Raw genomic sequence first — 17,015 nt, 5'->3', positions numbered from 1 at the left:
TTGGACTGTATCTCCTAACGTTGTTCTACTGCCTTATGGATTAGACCTCTAGGTCAAGGGCTACAAGTTTGGCCTTCTAAGAAAACCACCTATTTCGGTTTGGGCACCCGGGCAGCATCACCGCCGTCACACACATCAATGATAACAACTACTGGCTTCTTTGTTGTTGTGTGATGCATAAGTATTTGGTACCCCCTTGTACCAATCTTTATGTGTACAAATAAATAAATAAAGAGAAGAGACATAAGCTATTGGTTGAAAATGTGGTCTTATTTACTGAGAGAAAACGTATAAATTTATAGATGAATTGTACGTATATTCTCCATGTGATCAGGCAACAAAAGCAATATAGTCACTCTAGATTTTCTCACTCAATTAGCTGGTTTAGACACGTATATAAGAAGCGTATATATGAGTAGGACACCAAAACGACCGCAGTACAGCATAATATATATACAACATAATTTACAAATATGACTCACATTTTAATTCTCGACTAGAATCAGGCAAACAAATATTTAAAATTAATGCTTTGTTTGGATGACTTTCTGCAGATTTAGACATACACTCTACAACATCTTTGAGTGTCAATGTACAATTCAATAGAGTATTTCCAATCCCTAAAAGATAAGCTCCAACAGGTAGTCCAACTTGATCAGCCGGTGAATCTTTTTGTACTGAATGAATACGAAAGCATCTGTGAGTAGGCAAATAATTATATTGCTCAATATTTGATGAATCTTTATGACTAGACAAAGTAATGGGAGTACTAGCAAATTGTTGAAAATCAAATTTGACCATTTGACATGTTAGGGTAAAACCGTAACCTGATTCCGATTTGGGAATTGTGATCTGTAGAAAGTAGGACATCGTTAGGTACATAAATAAAATATAATCTCAGTTTGCAAGCGGATAAAATGAACTCAAATGTCGATAACAGAATTCTTATGAAACAAAAAATGAACGATCATGATAAGAAATAAACATAACTGAAATAAACTAGAGATAAGAAAAACATTTTTTCTTAGTACATGGGGTTATGTAGACTTTTCACTTTTACCTCAAAGTTTGGTTCTAGTTTGATAACCAATGAAAATCAAGAAGGACTGGACGGTTACTTCATCCTAGTATGGGATGCCTAAACAGGGATTAAACACAAGACCTTCATACCATGAACTTTCTTATACTACATTATATACATTATACATTATACTACATTAAATTTACGGGTGAAAAGTGGATATCACAAAAAATCACACGTATGCATTCAGCGTTTTAAAATCACTGCACACTTGTTCAAATATAAAACACTATGATGAATCACTAATAACCCAGCAGTTTATAAATTTACGGATAATGAGCTACTTGCTTTCATGCCTCTGTACTACTTACTCCTGTTACCCCTCATAGAGGAGAATAAGTCGCTCCCCAGCATTCTCCATCGAACTTTATCCTGGGCCATCCTTTCCAGTTGCTACTCATCCTTTTGATGTCGGCCTTCAATTCTGGACGCAATGTGTTCTTTGGCTTTACCCTTTTTTGTTTCCCTTCAGGATTTCAAGTTAGGGCTTGTCTTATGATGCAGTTTGATGATTTCCTCAATGTGTGTCCTATCCACTTTCAACATCTTTCCCTAATTTCTTCCTCAGATGGAAACTGGTTGGTTCTCTCCCACAGAAGGCTGTTGCTGACGGTATCCCGTCAACAGACATTCAGTATCTTGTGTAAACAATTGTGACGGTGGTGGTAGTTCTCCAATTTTCAACTCTGTAGAGCAGGACTGCCTGGCCGTTCGTATTGAATATTCTCAGTTTGATAATGGTTGACAGCTGTCTTGAATTCCATATGTTCTTCAATTGTAGGTATGTTGTCCATACTTTGCCAATCATAGCCCTTACTTCTGCATCAGATCCTCCTTATTTATCGATGGTGCTACCCAGATACATGAGTGCTTTCACCTATTCCAGAGTTTTTTTCCGTCAAGCGTGATAGGGTTGGTGTTCTCCGTGTTGTATTTGAGGATCTTGATTTTTCCTTTGTATATGTTGAGCCCTATCAATGCAGGGGCTTTTGCTAAACTGTCTGACTTGACCTACATTTGTTGATGTGCGAAGTTCATATCATCTAGTTGCAACCAACCTGTTCATTTTATTCCGTGCTTCCCATCGGATGTCATGGTCTTCATAATCCAATCAACCACCGGAAGAAAGAGAAAGGGGGATAGTAAGCAGCCTTGTTTGACTCAGGCCCTAACTACGAATTCATTTGTCATCTGCCCTGTCCTCCATGCACCACATTGCAGTGTTGTCCATTGTAACAAGTTCGGATGATGTTGACGATTTCCTTAACAACCCACACCATAGTGTCGAAGAAGTTTACAGAAAGTTCCACTTTTAGCGGATTCTCTATTCACTGCAAGATATATGTTTTAAATAAAGTCACATTAATTGTAACTTGGGCATATCAGGATTCAACATTATTTCGTGCGGGAGGATAAAGTCAGAAAATTTAAAGTCAAGATCCAAAATTTCGAGTCTTAAAATAAGGGAGGTGATATGACGGGGTGAAAAGTTAAAATTATATTGAATTACTCATTATGATTTTTGTTCAACATTAATTCCATTTTAATTCAATGTGATAATTACTCAGTGTAATATGTGTTTTGTTTTTCCGTATGATATTTTATTTTGTATAACATACGATATTCTTGTATTCAATTAACGTGAACTATGCTCAATATGTGATTTGTTATAACTAAGTGTATTTCATATATGTGATTACTATTCAAAATGGGTGTACGAATCAGTATATGAGTGTATGTTTGACTAGAGTCGTCGTGTTTTGGGGGTTAATAACTCTTCACTTGCATTAGTCTTTGAGTATATACTTTCGCACCGTGAGAATTGCAGTGATTCCTCGCTTTACAAGTATAAGTGATAAGCGTTTCCGATATAACAATCAGAGACGTCCAGATATAACCATTGGTGACGCATTTATAACAGTCGACCACCTGATATAACACTTTTATGTCCTTGACAGGGTCTTTCTGGTTTATTATATTTCCCTGCTAGTTTCTTCGTTGTGTCACATAGCTATCTCATATTTCCTTCGCTTACAACTTTTTCCGCCGTTGTTGCTAGCTCTTCCACGTATTTCTATTTGTCGGCTCTAATGCTTCTATTCACTTGCTTGTTTGCTTCTGCATATTCAGCTTGCGCTTTGACTTTCAGTGTTCTTGTTCGGCTGTTGTTAATTTCCGCTTTCTTGTTCTTCTTTTCTTGAATCTTTTCCAGGGTTTAGATGGGGATCCATTTCTTATGACGATGTTTCTTGCGGCCCAGCACCTCCTGATACGTTGACGTCATTGCTTCTTTGGTCTCTTTCCAGTTGTACGCCATAGTAATTTCTTCTTTCCGTAAATCCTGTAGGGCTTGGAAGTTGTTGAAAGTTATCTTGAATTGGTTGAGTTTATCAGTATCTCAAAGGACAGCTGTGTTGGACATTTTGAATGCTGTTTACCCAGTTGTCAAGTACTTCTTTAGCTTTAGTTTCACCTTGGCGACCACCAGGTAGTGATCTGAAACCATGCCAACTGTTCTCCTAATTCTCACGTCTTCAATTGATCTTGTGGGTTTTTTTAGTGATGCAAATATGATTGATCTAGTTCTCTGTAGTGTGATCCGGTGCGACCCATGTAGTTTTGTTGGGGGATATAGTGCCGCTTGTAACCAATTTGTTGAATGCACATAGATTTCCAAACCTCCCGCCATCTTCATTTCTTTCTCCCAGTCAGTCCATGTCGTCCAAGGATATCCTCATACCCGTTGTTGTCCATCTCGACTTTGGCGTTTAGGTCTCCCATCAGGATGATATGGTCCTTTCCTGAGCACGTTGCTGTGATCGGTTGCAGCATCTCGGAAAACTGATCTTATCGTCATCATTGTTATCATTGGTGGGTGCATAACATTGGATAACATTCAGTGTGATTCTCCCCTTCTTTGTTTTATTGATGTTTAGATGATTCTGGGTCTATGAGATTCCCATCTTACAAGTACTTTATGTGCTTCTTTGGACAGAATCAGAGCAACTCCCTGAGTGTGTGGAGCATTTTCCTCTTCGTGACAAGAGTACAACAGCGTCTCTCCCGTATCTAGCTTCTGCTGTCCAGATTCGTTCCAGTGGTTTTCACTGATTGCAAGGACCGCCAAGTTGTATCTCCTCATTTCCGTTGCTATTTGACTGATCCTTCCGGTCTCCCACACTGTCCGGACGTTCCATTTACCTATAAAAATTGTTGCTCCGTTTGTTAGAAGTGGTTTCATCCTCCTGACTTCCGAAGAATCCCAGCTATCATCATGAGGCGTCATAATTCTTCCTTCAACTCCCGGGGCAGAGTTTTAATGCTTTGAGTTGTTTAACCTGGTTGGCTATTTTTAGCAAGGTCGTTGTCTACGGGATGGGGTTGTCGACCCCACACCCAACCCTCCTCGTTTACCCGGGCTTGGGACCGGCAGTAGCCCTAAAAGAGCTACAGGCGGAGTTTCATGCCTCTATATACAATATCCTTCAACACTCTTTGAAGGATTAATCACGTACTCTCTTCAGAATTTATATCGACCAGCTTGTTTTATTTAATTCCTTAATTTTGGTGATAATAAAATTAGTTTAAAACCTTAAAGGGAATCGTTCAAATATACTACCCTAACTAAACCACTACAATGACGCTAACAACAAGATTGTATACTTTTATATATTTATTTCGTTTACAAATAAAATAAACACTTACCTTCTTTCTGGTGAAACTTGTAAATGATGGTAAATTTCGGTTCTCATTTAAATTTAAAGAAGATAATGTAGAGAAACTTTCAGATTTGACCATCACATTAGTGATTGTAGATGGTATTGAATTAGATCCCGATTTAAATGATCCTATAGATGAGATTTCCTCTTGTGTATCCAATTTAGAGAAACGTGGTATTGTACCTACAGACATATGACGACAATAACTAGAATTTTGTCCCAATAAGTAATACCATTGTGATTTAGAAAAATCTTGACTAATTACTTCTAATGAAGGTAAACTAACTGAAAAATGTTCAGATGTGTAACATTTTGAATTGTCTTTTTGTAAATCTAAATTTTGTGATATTGATTCTTTGAACAAATTCATAGAGTTATTGTCTTCTGAATCAGTTAATATTTTCAATGATTTTTGTTTTAATCTTCGAATATTAAATGACATACCTCCAAGGAAAATTGCATTTTCATAACCAAATCTATATAGAAGAAAACATAATTATAAAATAGATCCGTATATTTTACAATGACAAATTATATAATGTAATTAAAAATAAATCGACTTATAAATTATATGAATTTCTAAAGTCAAGGTTATTAACAATTATTGGCTAAACTTATAATTTGGTTAAGAATTGGACAATACGAGAACATTTAAGTGTACTCACAGTCGATTTGATAGAAAAAACATCAAATGTGTAACACAGTATATATATATATATAAACATACATTAAACTTACGCAACTATGTTATGTCAGCATTTACTAACACTAACAGTAGAAATTAGGTTTTACATTGGTACATAAAATAAAATTGAGTAGGTCGCTGTAACGGAGGAAAGTGTAAATTCAAATCTTAAATCACTCAGTGACTCATCATCTGTAACCAGAATGAATATATTGTTATAACCAGCATTATATACATAGACCAATGTGTAATGAAGTTTAAACTTTGGTGATTCTGTTTCGATAAATTGGCAGTTATAATTATCAAACACAATGAAAAAATAATTTCATTCATAGGCTTGGTTCAGTTGAAAGGACGATTGAAAATGCTGGAAGATAACTGAACAGAAATTTCATCATAGTCTAGGACTTCATAACAGTGAGCAAACATTAACAGCCTCAAAAAAAGATGAAGTTCCAGAATCGTCAAATCTCGTCGTGATGAGTACGATATAATTATATTATCAGTTTTCCTAGGGGTTGTGGAGATTGTTAAGTTTTTGACTGAAACCATGAGTCAATTGAAGCTAGACCACTATTGATCGGTTGAGGTTAGACATTAACACCACTGGATGCCGGCTGTGGTCTAGGTGGTTAGGCGCCTGGCGCAAGATTGGTAGGCCCTGGGTTCGAATCTCGCGGAATGCAGGATCGTGGATGCTCACTGCTGAGGAGTTCCATACTATAACGGGACGACCGTCCAAGGCTTCCAGGTTTTCCATGGTGATCTAGCTTCAATTGACTCATAATTTCAATCAAAAACAATATTTATATTACATAAATTAAATTAGTATCACACTAGTTTCATATAAAAAAGACTATAGAATTCATTTTTAATAAATAATCAACATAGCTGTTAACCAATTTTATTCCACAAACTTATCATCAACAAGTCAACTATTTTCATAGAGGTGTAAAAATAAATATTGTGATATGATGAGTATTCACGAATAAAACAATGAGAATATAAGACATAAGTAAAGGGGAGAATGCAGTAATAATAATAATAATAATAATAATAATAATAATAATAATAATAATAATAGGATAATCAAAATAATTAACCGATTTGGACACCAAACATAAACAAAGTCAGTAAAAAGGATGATGGTGATGAAGAAAGTAGAAGTGAGTAGACTTTATTTGTAAAACAACTAGAACTGGTGATCAATGACTGAGAAAAAAATCAATGTGAAATGAAATTAAACATTTCCATCAACCCATTGAATCAAATACTTTGCCTAATACATGATAGGTCATTCTGTGTAAAAGTTGGGAGGAATTTTAGGATGGTTCAAACCGGAACATAAATGACATCAGTCCATAAAATTATTGATCATTGAATTGGGTCATGTTTATAGGTGTAGAGTATCAGGTTGTGATCCTCACAATCGTCGTAATATTGTTGGAGGTATTTGGTGACATAACTTAGAAAGCGTACAGATGCACTTTTGGTCTTTTCTCAAATCTCGGGTTCAAAGTTAGTTTGTGCTTTTTTGATAAGTTTATTGTTTCTTTTCTGTTCATATCTTGTATGACTAAAATTTTTTACTACCACCGACACTTATTAATCCTATCACTCTGGGATTTATTTTGATAATTTTCCTTCTGCCTAAGCAGGACGTGGTAACTTGAACCGAAGCATATATGTATCATATTCTAGGATTCTCATTACTGACCAACTGACTGAAAATGTATAAAGACTTAAAAGTTGACAACTGAACCATCTGAAGATCATTGTAGCATACAAATTAATAAAAACGTTACAAAATGTTTGATAAAAACCAAAGGACTTAGTGGCTAAAAAGAATAAATGAAATATACTCTTCAGTATTGATCGCAGCGATTGACAGACTAGATATCTAAGAAGATGTTCGTATTAATGGCTTATATGTATTTACGAACTCTGATTCTAATCCTGCATTAGCTCTCAACACAAAAGTTGACTATACATTAACCATGAACTCAGTTGGTGAATTATGTTAAGTAAAATTTTATTGAATTTACTACACAGATTTACAATAAAAAATTTATAATGAACTATATTTGATGATCAGAAGCTAAGTGGTTGATGCGATAGCGTTTGAAGCAAACAGTACTGGATTTGAGTCTCTGAGTGAACATCAACTGTGGGATGAAGGTACATCCAACTAACAAGTCCCAAAAAGGAAGGAACACGAGTCCTGGATTCTACCTATTAGTGACCATTCATCTCTGCTTATAATCACAGCTATTGTCCCGAACTTAATGTACAATTACTGACACATGTAAACTTTTAAAAGATCTTCCTATTTAAAATGGTAGTATTTGGATGATATAGACACCAGTTGACAAACAGAAATGAATCTAACTCATTTTAGAATAATGTATATCAATAATGTTTTGTTATATTTCGTTAGGATCAACAAAGACATATGAAATATACTATAGAACTTACTTGGACTGATTTAAGTATAACTCAATATATAATCGGTCATTATGAGATATATGAGAAATTTCACTATAAAGAAAAATATAAAATATATTACTCGAATATATAGAAAGGATTATATTTTGAATAAACAGATTAACATACGAAATAATCCGCTTACAAAGTATAAAGTCAATAATAAGTAGTCGCTGGAAAACAAATCCAATCCATTTCGATGCTAAACTTAATAATTATTTATTATTATTAATGGCTTTATTCAATATCATATTTCTGATACAATATAGGATTCTCAACATAGGGTATTTCAACAAGATTCTTATACAAAAAGAAGTGAAAACCAAGGTACGACTGACAACTGCTGTTTTGTGTGGCGCATATATATCTGATGCCCCCTTGTACCAATATTTATGTGTTCAAATAAATAAATAAAGTTAAATAGGTAAATTATCTGGAGTTAAATAAAATGTTTTTAATGAGATAAGAATCTACATAACTTTTAACTAGCAACATATTTGAGAATACAAGTTTTTGACTAGGTCAGTTCTTGTAATCAGTCAGTCAGTCAGCTACAATATAGGACCAGGCACATATGTGCATCGGTCTAAGTTGCCACACCTCGTTAGCATAACAAGATGAACACCGAATTCATAAAAGTAGTTAATTCAACGGTGGTAATATATAAAAGAAAGATTGCATATAAGAATATAGTACAAAAAGAAAGAAGTAATTCGTCGCGCAGCATAGTTTCTAAATAAAGTATTGCAGAGCTTTTATACCATTGCTTGAGTGCATGGATTGTAATATACTGACGTCTCTTTCTACCAGAAGATATACAAGGAGAAAGATATGAAGTGGATGGTTACTATCTGTTAAAGAGTTTGCACAGTTTTAGATGTCTATCCACAACCATATTAATAATGACCCCAAAACATTCACCACACAACCTGCTAACTGCCTACACCACTTTCCACAATACGGCAAAGTCTTTAAAATAAGCACTGTGCTGATTTTTGGCGGTTTGATGTAGTCAGTAGCAAAATCTGAACCTAGGTTTTGCGCCAGTTGGCACTTGTCAATAAAATGTATCTTCAATCTTGTGGGATAAGAATTTGTCTCACCCAGCTTTCCCAGTCTGAGACATTACTACTGAGTTATCCGGGTAGGGACTAACTTACCGTAGGACTTAAGAATTTACAATCGATTGATCATTGGGTAGTGGACTATGATAATATTTACCTAGTCCTTTTATTACTCCTCGAATCCTACTGAACAATTTATAACGGGTCCACTAATCCAAGTGGATCGATATGGCATGCAACTTGATGATTTATTAACTGAGTCAACAATTTTATTACTTCTCTCTCCAAAGTTTAAATAAAGCTTGAACACTGACTGCTGTAACGTATTATAGTAATACATAAGCAAAAAAATAACGCAAAATTTTAAAGTATCTTAAACAGTAGTATGACTTACAACGAGAATTTTTCGTTAAATACTGGTGCAGTACAATCGGGGACAGATTTAGTTCGAAGTTGATAAGTATTTGTGTTAGGTGAGTACTTTGGTGCTATTCGAACCTAAAAAGATTTGAAATCACACATTTTAGTCTTACCAAGAATTTTACTCAACAACTTATTTAATGAAAACACTGTGATTAAACTTAATCATAACTACCTCGATATGGTGGTCAGGTTGTCTACCACACAAGCTCAATCGAGTTATATTGATCGGAAAAGTCGTTTCTTGAAGTCCATGGTTTCTAATGCATCAGAATATAATATATAACAACTCCAAACATTGATCTTGCTTCCTGATTTGACCGCTGAAAAATGTATTTCGACGGATTCTCATGGAAAAAATAATACCTAACTTCAATACTTCTATGTAGTCGTGGAAGATATGAATATTTCTATAACATCAGTCTGTCGTGCGACATGAATATGATTTACATCTTCCACCATCCTAAATATTGAACATTATACCGAAAACAATTATTACAAGACTGACGAACGACATATTTGTACATTATACCATAGAGTTATAAAACATGGAGATCGAAACAGTACTTTTGTAGTGAACGAGAACACAGGCGGGGGTAACCAAATGTATATTAATACAACAATACAGAACATCTCGGTAAAATCCGAGAACCATACAGTAAATACTTCATTCGCAAAATATCCATCACTTATCGCTCTCTGTTCTCGTTCTTCTCTTTGATCTTTTCAAACTTTTGCGGCCAGGCTTTCTACTTTTGATTAGTGATACACACTATTTATGTCTGTCGACATCAGTAACACACACCACACGACTGTCACATATGAATATGTATTTAAAAGTCTACAACTCACTTCTACAAACATAGTGTAACCTTCATCGACAGGTACTTGAAGATAACGAGCTCTAACAACTAGAAAAATAAAACAAATTAATTACGGCGTTAATGAAAAGTTATATTTTAAAGATATACAACGATCACAATGGTAATAATAATGATAAAGAGAATACATTGTTTACAGAAACCAAGAATGTCATTAGGTAAATGTCAAATACTCGGTTCGTTGAAGTTGTTATCCTAGAGTAATGTAATCAATCAAATTTTAACAACTCTATTGATTGTCCGAGCTCTACTTTATATATTTCGAACTGAGCAACAATATGTATCATCAGTCCTTGTACAAAATTATAGCTTTAAATCAAAAATATTCGAGCCTAAAGTGAAAACACTTATTTTCACAAACTGATAGCTTAATTATCATTGGAAACCAGAAGTAATGAAATGTTTTATCTTAGTTCCCAAAACACCTCAGAAGTGTGCTCACATAAAATTACATGAGGGGTAAAACCCAAGATCCTTATGTTTCGGGAAGATCGTGCTATATTCAAACCACAGATCTATAATCTAATGGTTCTAATTTTTAAATTAAGTCAACTTGCAATATGAAGCAACCATTGATATGGGTAGTGCTGCGATTTTTGGATGATGTACATTTGTGCTGGGTTGTTCATAGACAGTTTACAAAACGATTAATGTAGCCTCACTTCTGTTTATGAGATCAGTTATCAGCCGACTACGTTGAATTTAAATAAGCTTGATAGAAATAATCGTTTATTTGAGCAATGGTGAGAAACATTTATTAATATCTGTCATGGGTTCTAAATAAGAAATAGTTTCTCAATTAAACGATCGCGTAGTTTAGATGGTTAATCCAAAGTTAGAACCTCGCTGAATAATATTACCAGTTAACATAAATAAAATAAACCAAATTAAAGTATAAAATGGGTAAATGACAAAAAACGTCAGATTAAACCCCAAAACGTGAACCAAGTGAATGATTTGAAACAAGATTGTAAAAACAAGATTAGACGAAATGGATAGTTCCAAATATAACAGTAAGGAAAACTGAAAGTTGTGATAATAACTGTTTAATTATGCTCACTTACGTAATAAAGTCAGTTTAATAGCACTATAATGTTTGTTTTAATAAGGTCACTTCTGTTAAAAAAGGATTTAACTGTGAGTTGCAAATAAAAATATTGGAAGTAACAATATAAATAAACTAAAGATGAACTAGCATAGGGGGATTCTTGTGAAGATTGTAGAATTTTTATGGTTTAATTTACGAACTGATCTTAGTTAGACCACCATTGAAAACTTGGAAGCACTGGATGACCGTTTCATCTTAGCATGGGACCTCTCAGAAGTGTACCTGCAAGACTCCACATTAGGGACTTGAGCTCAGGACCTCCGACTTCATTCACGAATGCAGAACCTCAAGATAAATGATCCAGTGTTAATGTCTGAATAAAGACAACCTAATCGTGACATAATAATAAGTTTCTTCTATCAGAACAGGTTTATACTATGAGTTACAAATAATATCAGAAGCGACAACGGAACTATGCTAAATAAAAATTCAATAGAGATAGTAGTGCAGTTATCCTGATCCCAAGTTGCAAATCAATACACTCATAAGTAGCGAAACTCCACTGAATCCATAAACAAATGTGACCATTAAATATCGATTAAATCGGAACTTAATTTGGGTATCTATATGTAAATATCAAAGAGATAATTTAAATAAATAAGTGATTTGCATAAATTTTACATGATTTTTAGTCTAGTGATGAATCTAAACCCCCAATAAATCATCCATCAACCCCTTTAATTTTCAAATATAACCAGATTCCTAAATTGATCTATACAATGGTTGTCATCAATTTAGAATCATACAGAGTTGGAATAATAATCACACTGTGATTGGTAAGGTTTTAACCTATTTTTTTTGGTACGTACATAAGTGGATTTGTGACAGATGTTTTTTCCCAAGCAAATATACTCTGAAAAATTTATAGACAATCAAAATTACTACTTGACCTTTGTCTTTATATTACCTAAGGGAATATCACTTGTTGATTAAATCCACTTGAAATGAATCAATAAAAGTATAGGGTTTCAGTGAATGTGAAAACCTTTCCAACTTGTAAATCGAAGTTAAGCTACCAAACCTGAGAAATACAAGGACTTTGGTAAGCACTTTGTTTCACTATAGGAGACCTCAGTCCTAGAATCAAATTGAAAAGCTGTAGATCAACAATGAAACTCAGACATATCTAATATTTAGCAGGAAGATTGATCTTTAAAACCACACAATGGACATCAACAAAGCGAGGAAATTAAATGAATGAAGACAATAAAGCAGAAATAAAAAGCTTACAAAAGTGTGGGGAATAAAATAGGCAAAGTTTGAAAATGAAATGTATACAACAGTTAAATGTTCAGGATTAAAACGAGAGCAAAAAGTAAATATATCTATACAGTGGACAATATCACCTGATGAGTTCTATTTCATCAGTCTCACAGGTACATAACCAGGAGGTATTAAGTTTAATGCGTAGTTCAGACTAATAGCTAAACGTTTTGACTTGCATTAGTACCTCGACGTGAACATTATCATATTAATTCTATACAACTCATACAGCAGATGGAATAATATCCATACTGATTGACAGTGGATCCTCAATCCTAATCACGGTAAAAATCATGATTTGTTTCGCTTAGTTACTTAGATGAAATTAAATATCACTGTTGTTATGACCTTGAAGTTGAGGGTTCAAAACTTTTCTCCACCCCGTCGCCAATTGTTATGACCTTGGATGTCTGACTTTTCGATCACACGACTTATCTACCAATCCGAATACGAATTATACGGATCTTTACACTAGGCCAACCAATGACGTTCAACCGGTGCGGGCAGTCTAGCGTCCTTACTGGTCCTATGTCTTCCGAGCCCTTCCACTTGAGTCCAGAACAAGATACCAGCTTCCGAATCAGAGCAGATCAGACCAGAATCAGAGCAGATCGTTTATTTCAGGCATACTTAGTTTATATATCAATCACACAGACCGCAACGTACCATAAAATAGGAAATAATATTTGTACACAAATAAGCCCAAAAAGTGGCTGTGAATGTGGGAGGCAGTAGTTAGTAAACTGAACATAACTTAAGAACCGTAAATCGTACAATAATAAATTATAGGCCAAAATAAAGCTTGTCATAAGAGGGATATAAATATACATAGTGTAATTGTTGAGTAGTTATACAATAAGAATATCAGTCCATGAATAGTCCTCGGAAGTTACCTGTAACTTAATCTCCACTCGGATATAACACCTCCCCCTTTTTTTTTTTTGAAAATTCCAACTTTAGATTCTGATTAAAAAAAAGAATTATGTGACTTTAAATTCCTCGACATTCTCCTCCTCCTCGAAATAATGTTGGGTCCTTATGGCTCCAAATTACAACTAGTAGGACTTTATTTAAACCATGTTTCTTGTATTGACTGGAGAATCCACTAAAAATGACTAGATGATGATGAACGACCTTTGATCTGAGTTCATTATTTTCAAATTCATTATGAATCTCGTTAGCAGATAACGAGTCATTAAGAAAGTCAACGTCTAACAGAATTAAATTAGATTTTTGGCCATCATTCGACTCAGCTGACATATTTCCCTCATTGTTATAAGAAGTTTCATCAAAATCATATGCATTATTCTGAGAATCAATATCTGACACACTGTCATTAGAAATGGGATAGGTTGACTCAATATAAAATTCTGTCTTCCGGTGATTTTGAGTAACATCTGGTACAATTTGGTTCATCGTGTTGCTCCAGTTATTTTCTGAATACGAGTCACCATAGCTTTTTCGACTAATAGCACGTGGACCACAATTTTGTTCGAGCTGACGTTTATTTTCGCAGCTAGACAGTACCAGTAGTGTTTCATTTGATTCTGGACTCTGGGCATCATCTACAGGATCTGGCTCCTGATCATCTGGTATTGTCACAACTTCATGTGCATTTAGCACAATATTTTCTTGCTCTGAGCTGGACACGTTACCAATATTACGTTTTCCTTCTGGTATAGAGGGATTTGAATCCTGCACCGGATATGCTTCTGAAATGTCCATTACTGCACCATTATCTGCATGATACATAGATTTCTTATTTTCTGCTTGAATGCAAAGTCTGCCCAAAACTGTTATAAATAGCTCTTGTTGCAAGGCAAACATCTTCTGCTGGTGCTGTAATATTAACCGCAACTGTTCGAAAGAAATCGACATTTTTTTTTGCCAATAATATTAGCTCCAAAAATCACCGGCAATTATACAGCTAATTTATTTCCAAAATCTGAGTCACCACTTGTATTATTATTATTTCTTTGTTGCCAAAATCCCCGTCGCCAATTGTTATAACCTTGGATGTCTGACTTTTCGATCACACGACTTATCTACCAATCCGAATACGAATTATACGGATCTTTACACTAGGCCAACCAATGACGTTCAACCGGTGCGGGCAGTCTAGCGTCCTTACTGGTCCTATGTCTTCCGAGCCCTTCCACTTGAGTCCAGAACAAGATACCAGCTTCCGAATCAGAGCAGATCAGACCAGAATCAGAGCAGATCGTTTATTTCAGGCATACTTAGTTTATATATCAATCACACAGACCGCAACGTACCATAAAATAGGAAATAATATTTGTACACAAATAAGCCCAAAAAGTGGCTGTGAATGTGGGAGGCAGTAGTTAGTAAACTGAACATAACTTAAGAACCGTAAATCGTACAATAATAAATTATAGGCCAAAATAAAGCTTGTCATAAGAGGGATATAAATATACATAGTGTAATTGTTGAGTAGTTATACAATAAGAATATCAGTCCATGAATAGTCCTCGGAAGTTACCTGTAACTTAATCTCCACTCGGATATAACACCTCCCCCTTTTTTTTTTTTGAAAATTCCAACTTTAGATTCTGATTAAAAAAAAGAATTATGTGACTTTAAATTCCTCGACATTCTCCTCCTCCTCGAAATAATGTTGGGTCCTTATGGCTCCAAATTACAACTAGTAGGACTTTATTTAAACCATGTTTCTTGTATTGACTGGAGAATCCACTAAAAATGACTAGATGATGATGAACGACCTTTGATCTGAGTTCATTATTTTCAAATTCATTATGAATCTCGTTAGCAGATAACGAGTCATTAAGAAAGTCAACGTCTAACAGAATTAAATTAGATTTTTGGCCATCATTCGACTCAGCTGACATATTTCCCTCATTGTTATAAGAAGTTTCATCAAAATCATATGCATTATTCTGAGAATCAATATCTGACACACTGTCATTAGAAATGGGATAGGTTGACTCAATATAAAATTCTGTCTTCCGGTGATTTTGAGTAACATCTGGTACAATTTGGTTCATCGTGTTGCTCCAGTTATTTTCTGAATACGAGTCACCATAGCTTTTTCGACTAATAGCACGTGGACCACAATTTTGTTCGAGCTGACGTTTATTTTCGCAGCTAGACAGTACCAGTAGTGTTTCATTTGATTCTGGACTCTGGGCATCATCTACAGGATCTGGCTCCTGATCATCTGGTATTGTCACAACTTCATGTGCATTTAGCACAATATTTTCTTGCTCTGAGCTGGACACGTTACCAATATTACGTTTTCCTTCTGGTATAGAGGGATTTGAATCCTGCACCGGATATGCTTCTGAAATGTCCATTACTGCACCATTATCTGCATGATACATAGATTTCTTATTTTCTGCTTGAATGCAAAGTCTGCCCAAAACTGTTATAAATAGCTCTTGTTGCAAGGCAAACATCTTCTGCTGGTGCTGTAATATTAACCGCAACTGTTCGAAAGAAATCGACATTTTTTTTTTGCCAATAATATTAGCTCCAAAAATCACCGGCAATTATACAGCTAATTTATTTCCAAAATCTGAGTCACCACTTGTATTATTATTATTTCTTTGTTGCCAAAATCCCCGTCGCCAATTGTTATAACCTTGGATGTCTGACTTTTCGATCACACGACTTATCTACCAATCCGAATACGAATTATACGGATCTTTACACTAGGCCAACCAATGACGTTCAACCGGTGCGGGCAGTCTAGCGTCCTTACTGGTCCTATGTCTTCCGAGCCCTTCCACTTGAGTCCAGAACAAGATACCAGCTTCCGAATCAGAGCAGATCAGACCAGAATCAGAGCAGATCGTTTATTTCAGGCATACTTAGTTTATATATCAATCACACAGACCGCAACGTACCATAAAATAGGAAATAATATTTGTACACAAATAAGCCCAAAAAGTGGCTGTGAATGTGGGAGGCAGTAGTTAGTAAACTGAACATAACTTAAGAACCGTAAATCGTACAATAATAAATTATAGGCCAAAATAAAGCTTGTCATAAGAGGGATATAAATATACATAGTGTAATTGTTGAGTAGTTATACAATAAGAATATCAGTCCATGAATAGTCCTCGGAAGTTACCTGTAACTTAATCTCCACTCGGATATAACAACTGTGGAACCACAAAAAAATTTATTGGGGTTACCGTCCTAATAACCATCAGAAACCAATTTTAAAAAAAACTTGAGGTAAGACACTATTGGATGGTGTCAAAATATCATGGTAGACGGGTGGCTTGCTGGTAAAAATGTTCGACTTTCAACCACTAAGTCCAAGG

The 17,015-nt window shown here is 35.0% G+C and overlaps 1 protein-coding gene across 1 annotated transcript in view; it reads right to left on the bottom strand.

The window, feature by feature from the left end:
• The window catches only part of MS3_00006165 (uncharacterized protein), a 41,295-nt gene that overhangs the window by 19,559 nt on the left and 4,721 nt on the right, over positions 1–17,015 (bottom strand). The window contains exons 3-7 of the mRNA XM_051214280.1: positions 10,306–10,364; positions 9,428–9,531; positions 7,961–8,023; positions 4,787–5,276; positions 483–852 (exon numbers count right to left, since the gene is read on the bottom strand). Of these exons, the coding sequence (XP_051067432.1) occupies positions 483–852; positions 4,787–5,276; positions 7,961–8,023; positions 9,428–9,531; positions 10,306–10,364 (1,086 nt within the window). The remainder of the gene's footprint in view (positions 1–482; positions 853–4,786; positions 5,277–7,960; positions 8,024–9,427; positions 9,532–10,305; positions 10,365–17,015) is intronic.

This window comes from Schistosoma haematobium, chromosome 2, assembly GCF_000699445.3.
Source record: "Schistosoma haematobium chromosome 2, whole genome shotgun sequence".
Classification (NCBI taxonomy): domain Eukaryota; kingdom Metazoa; phylum Platyhelminthes; class Trematoda; order Strigeidida; family Schistosomatidae; genus Schistosoma; species Schistosoma haematobium.
The sequence above is the reverse complement of the archived record's forward strand: the minus strand, read 5'-3'. Positions and strand labels throughout refer to the sequence as shown.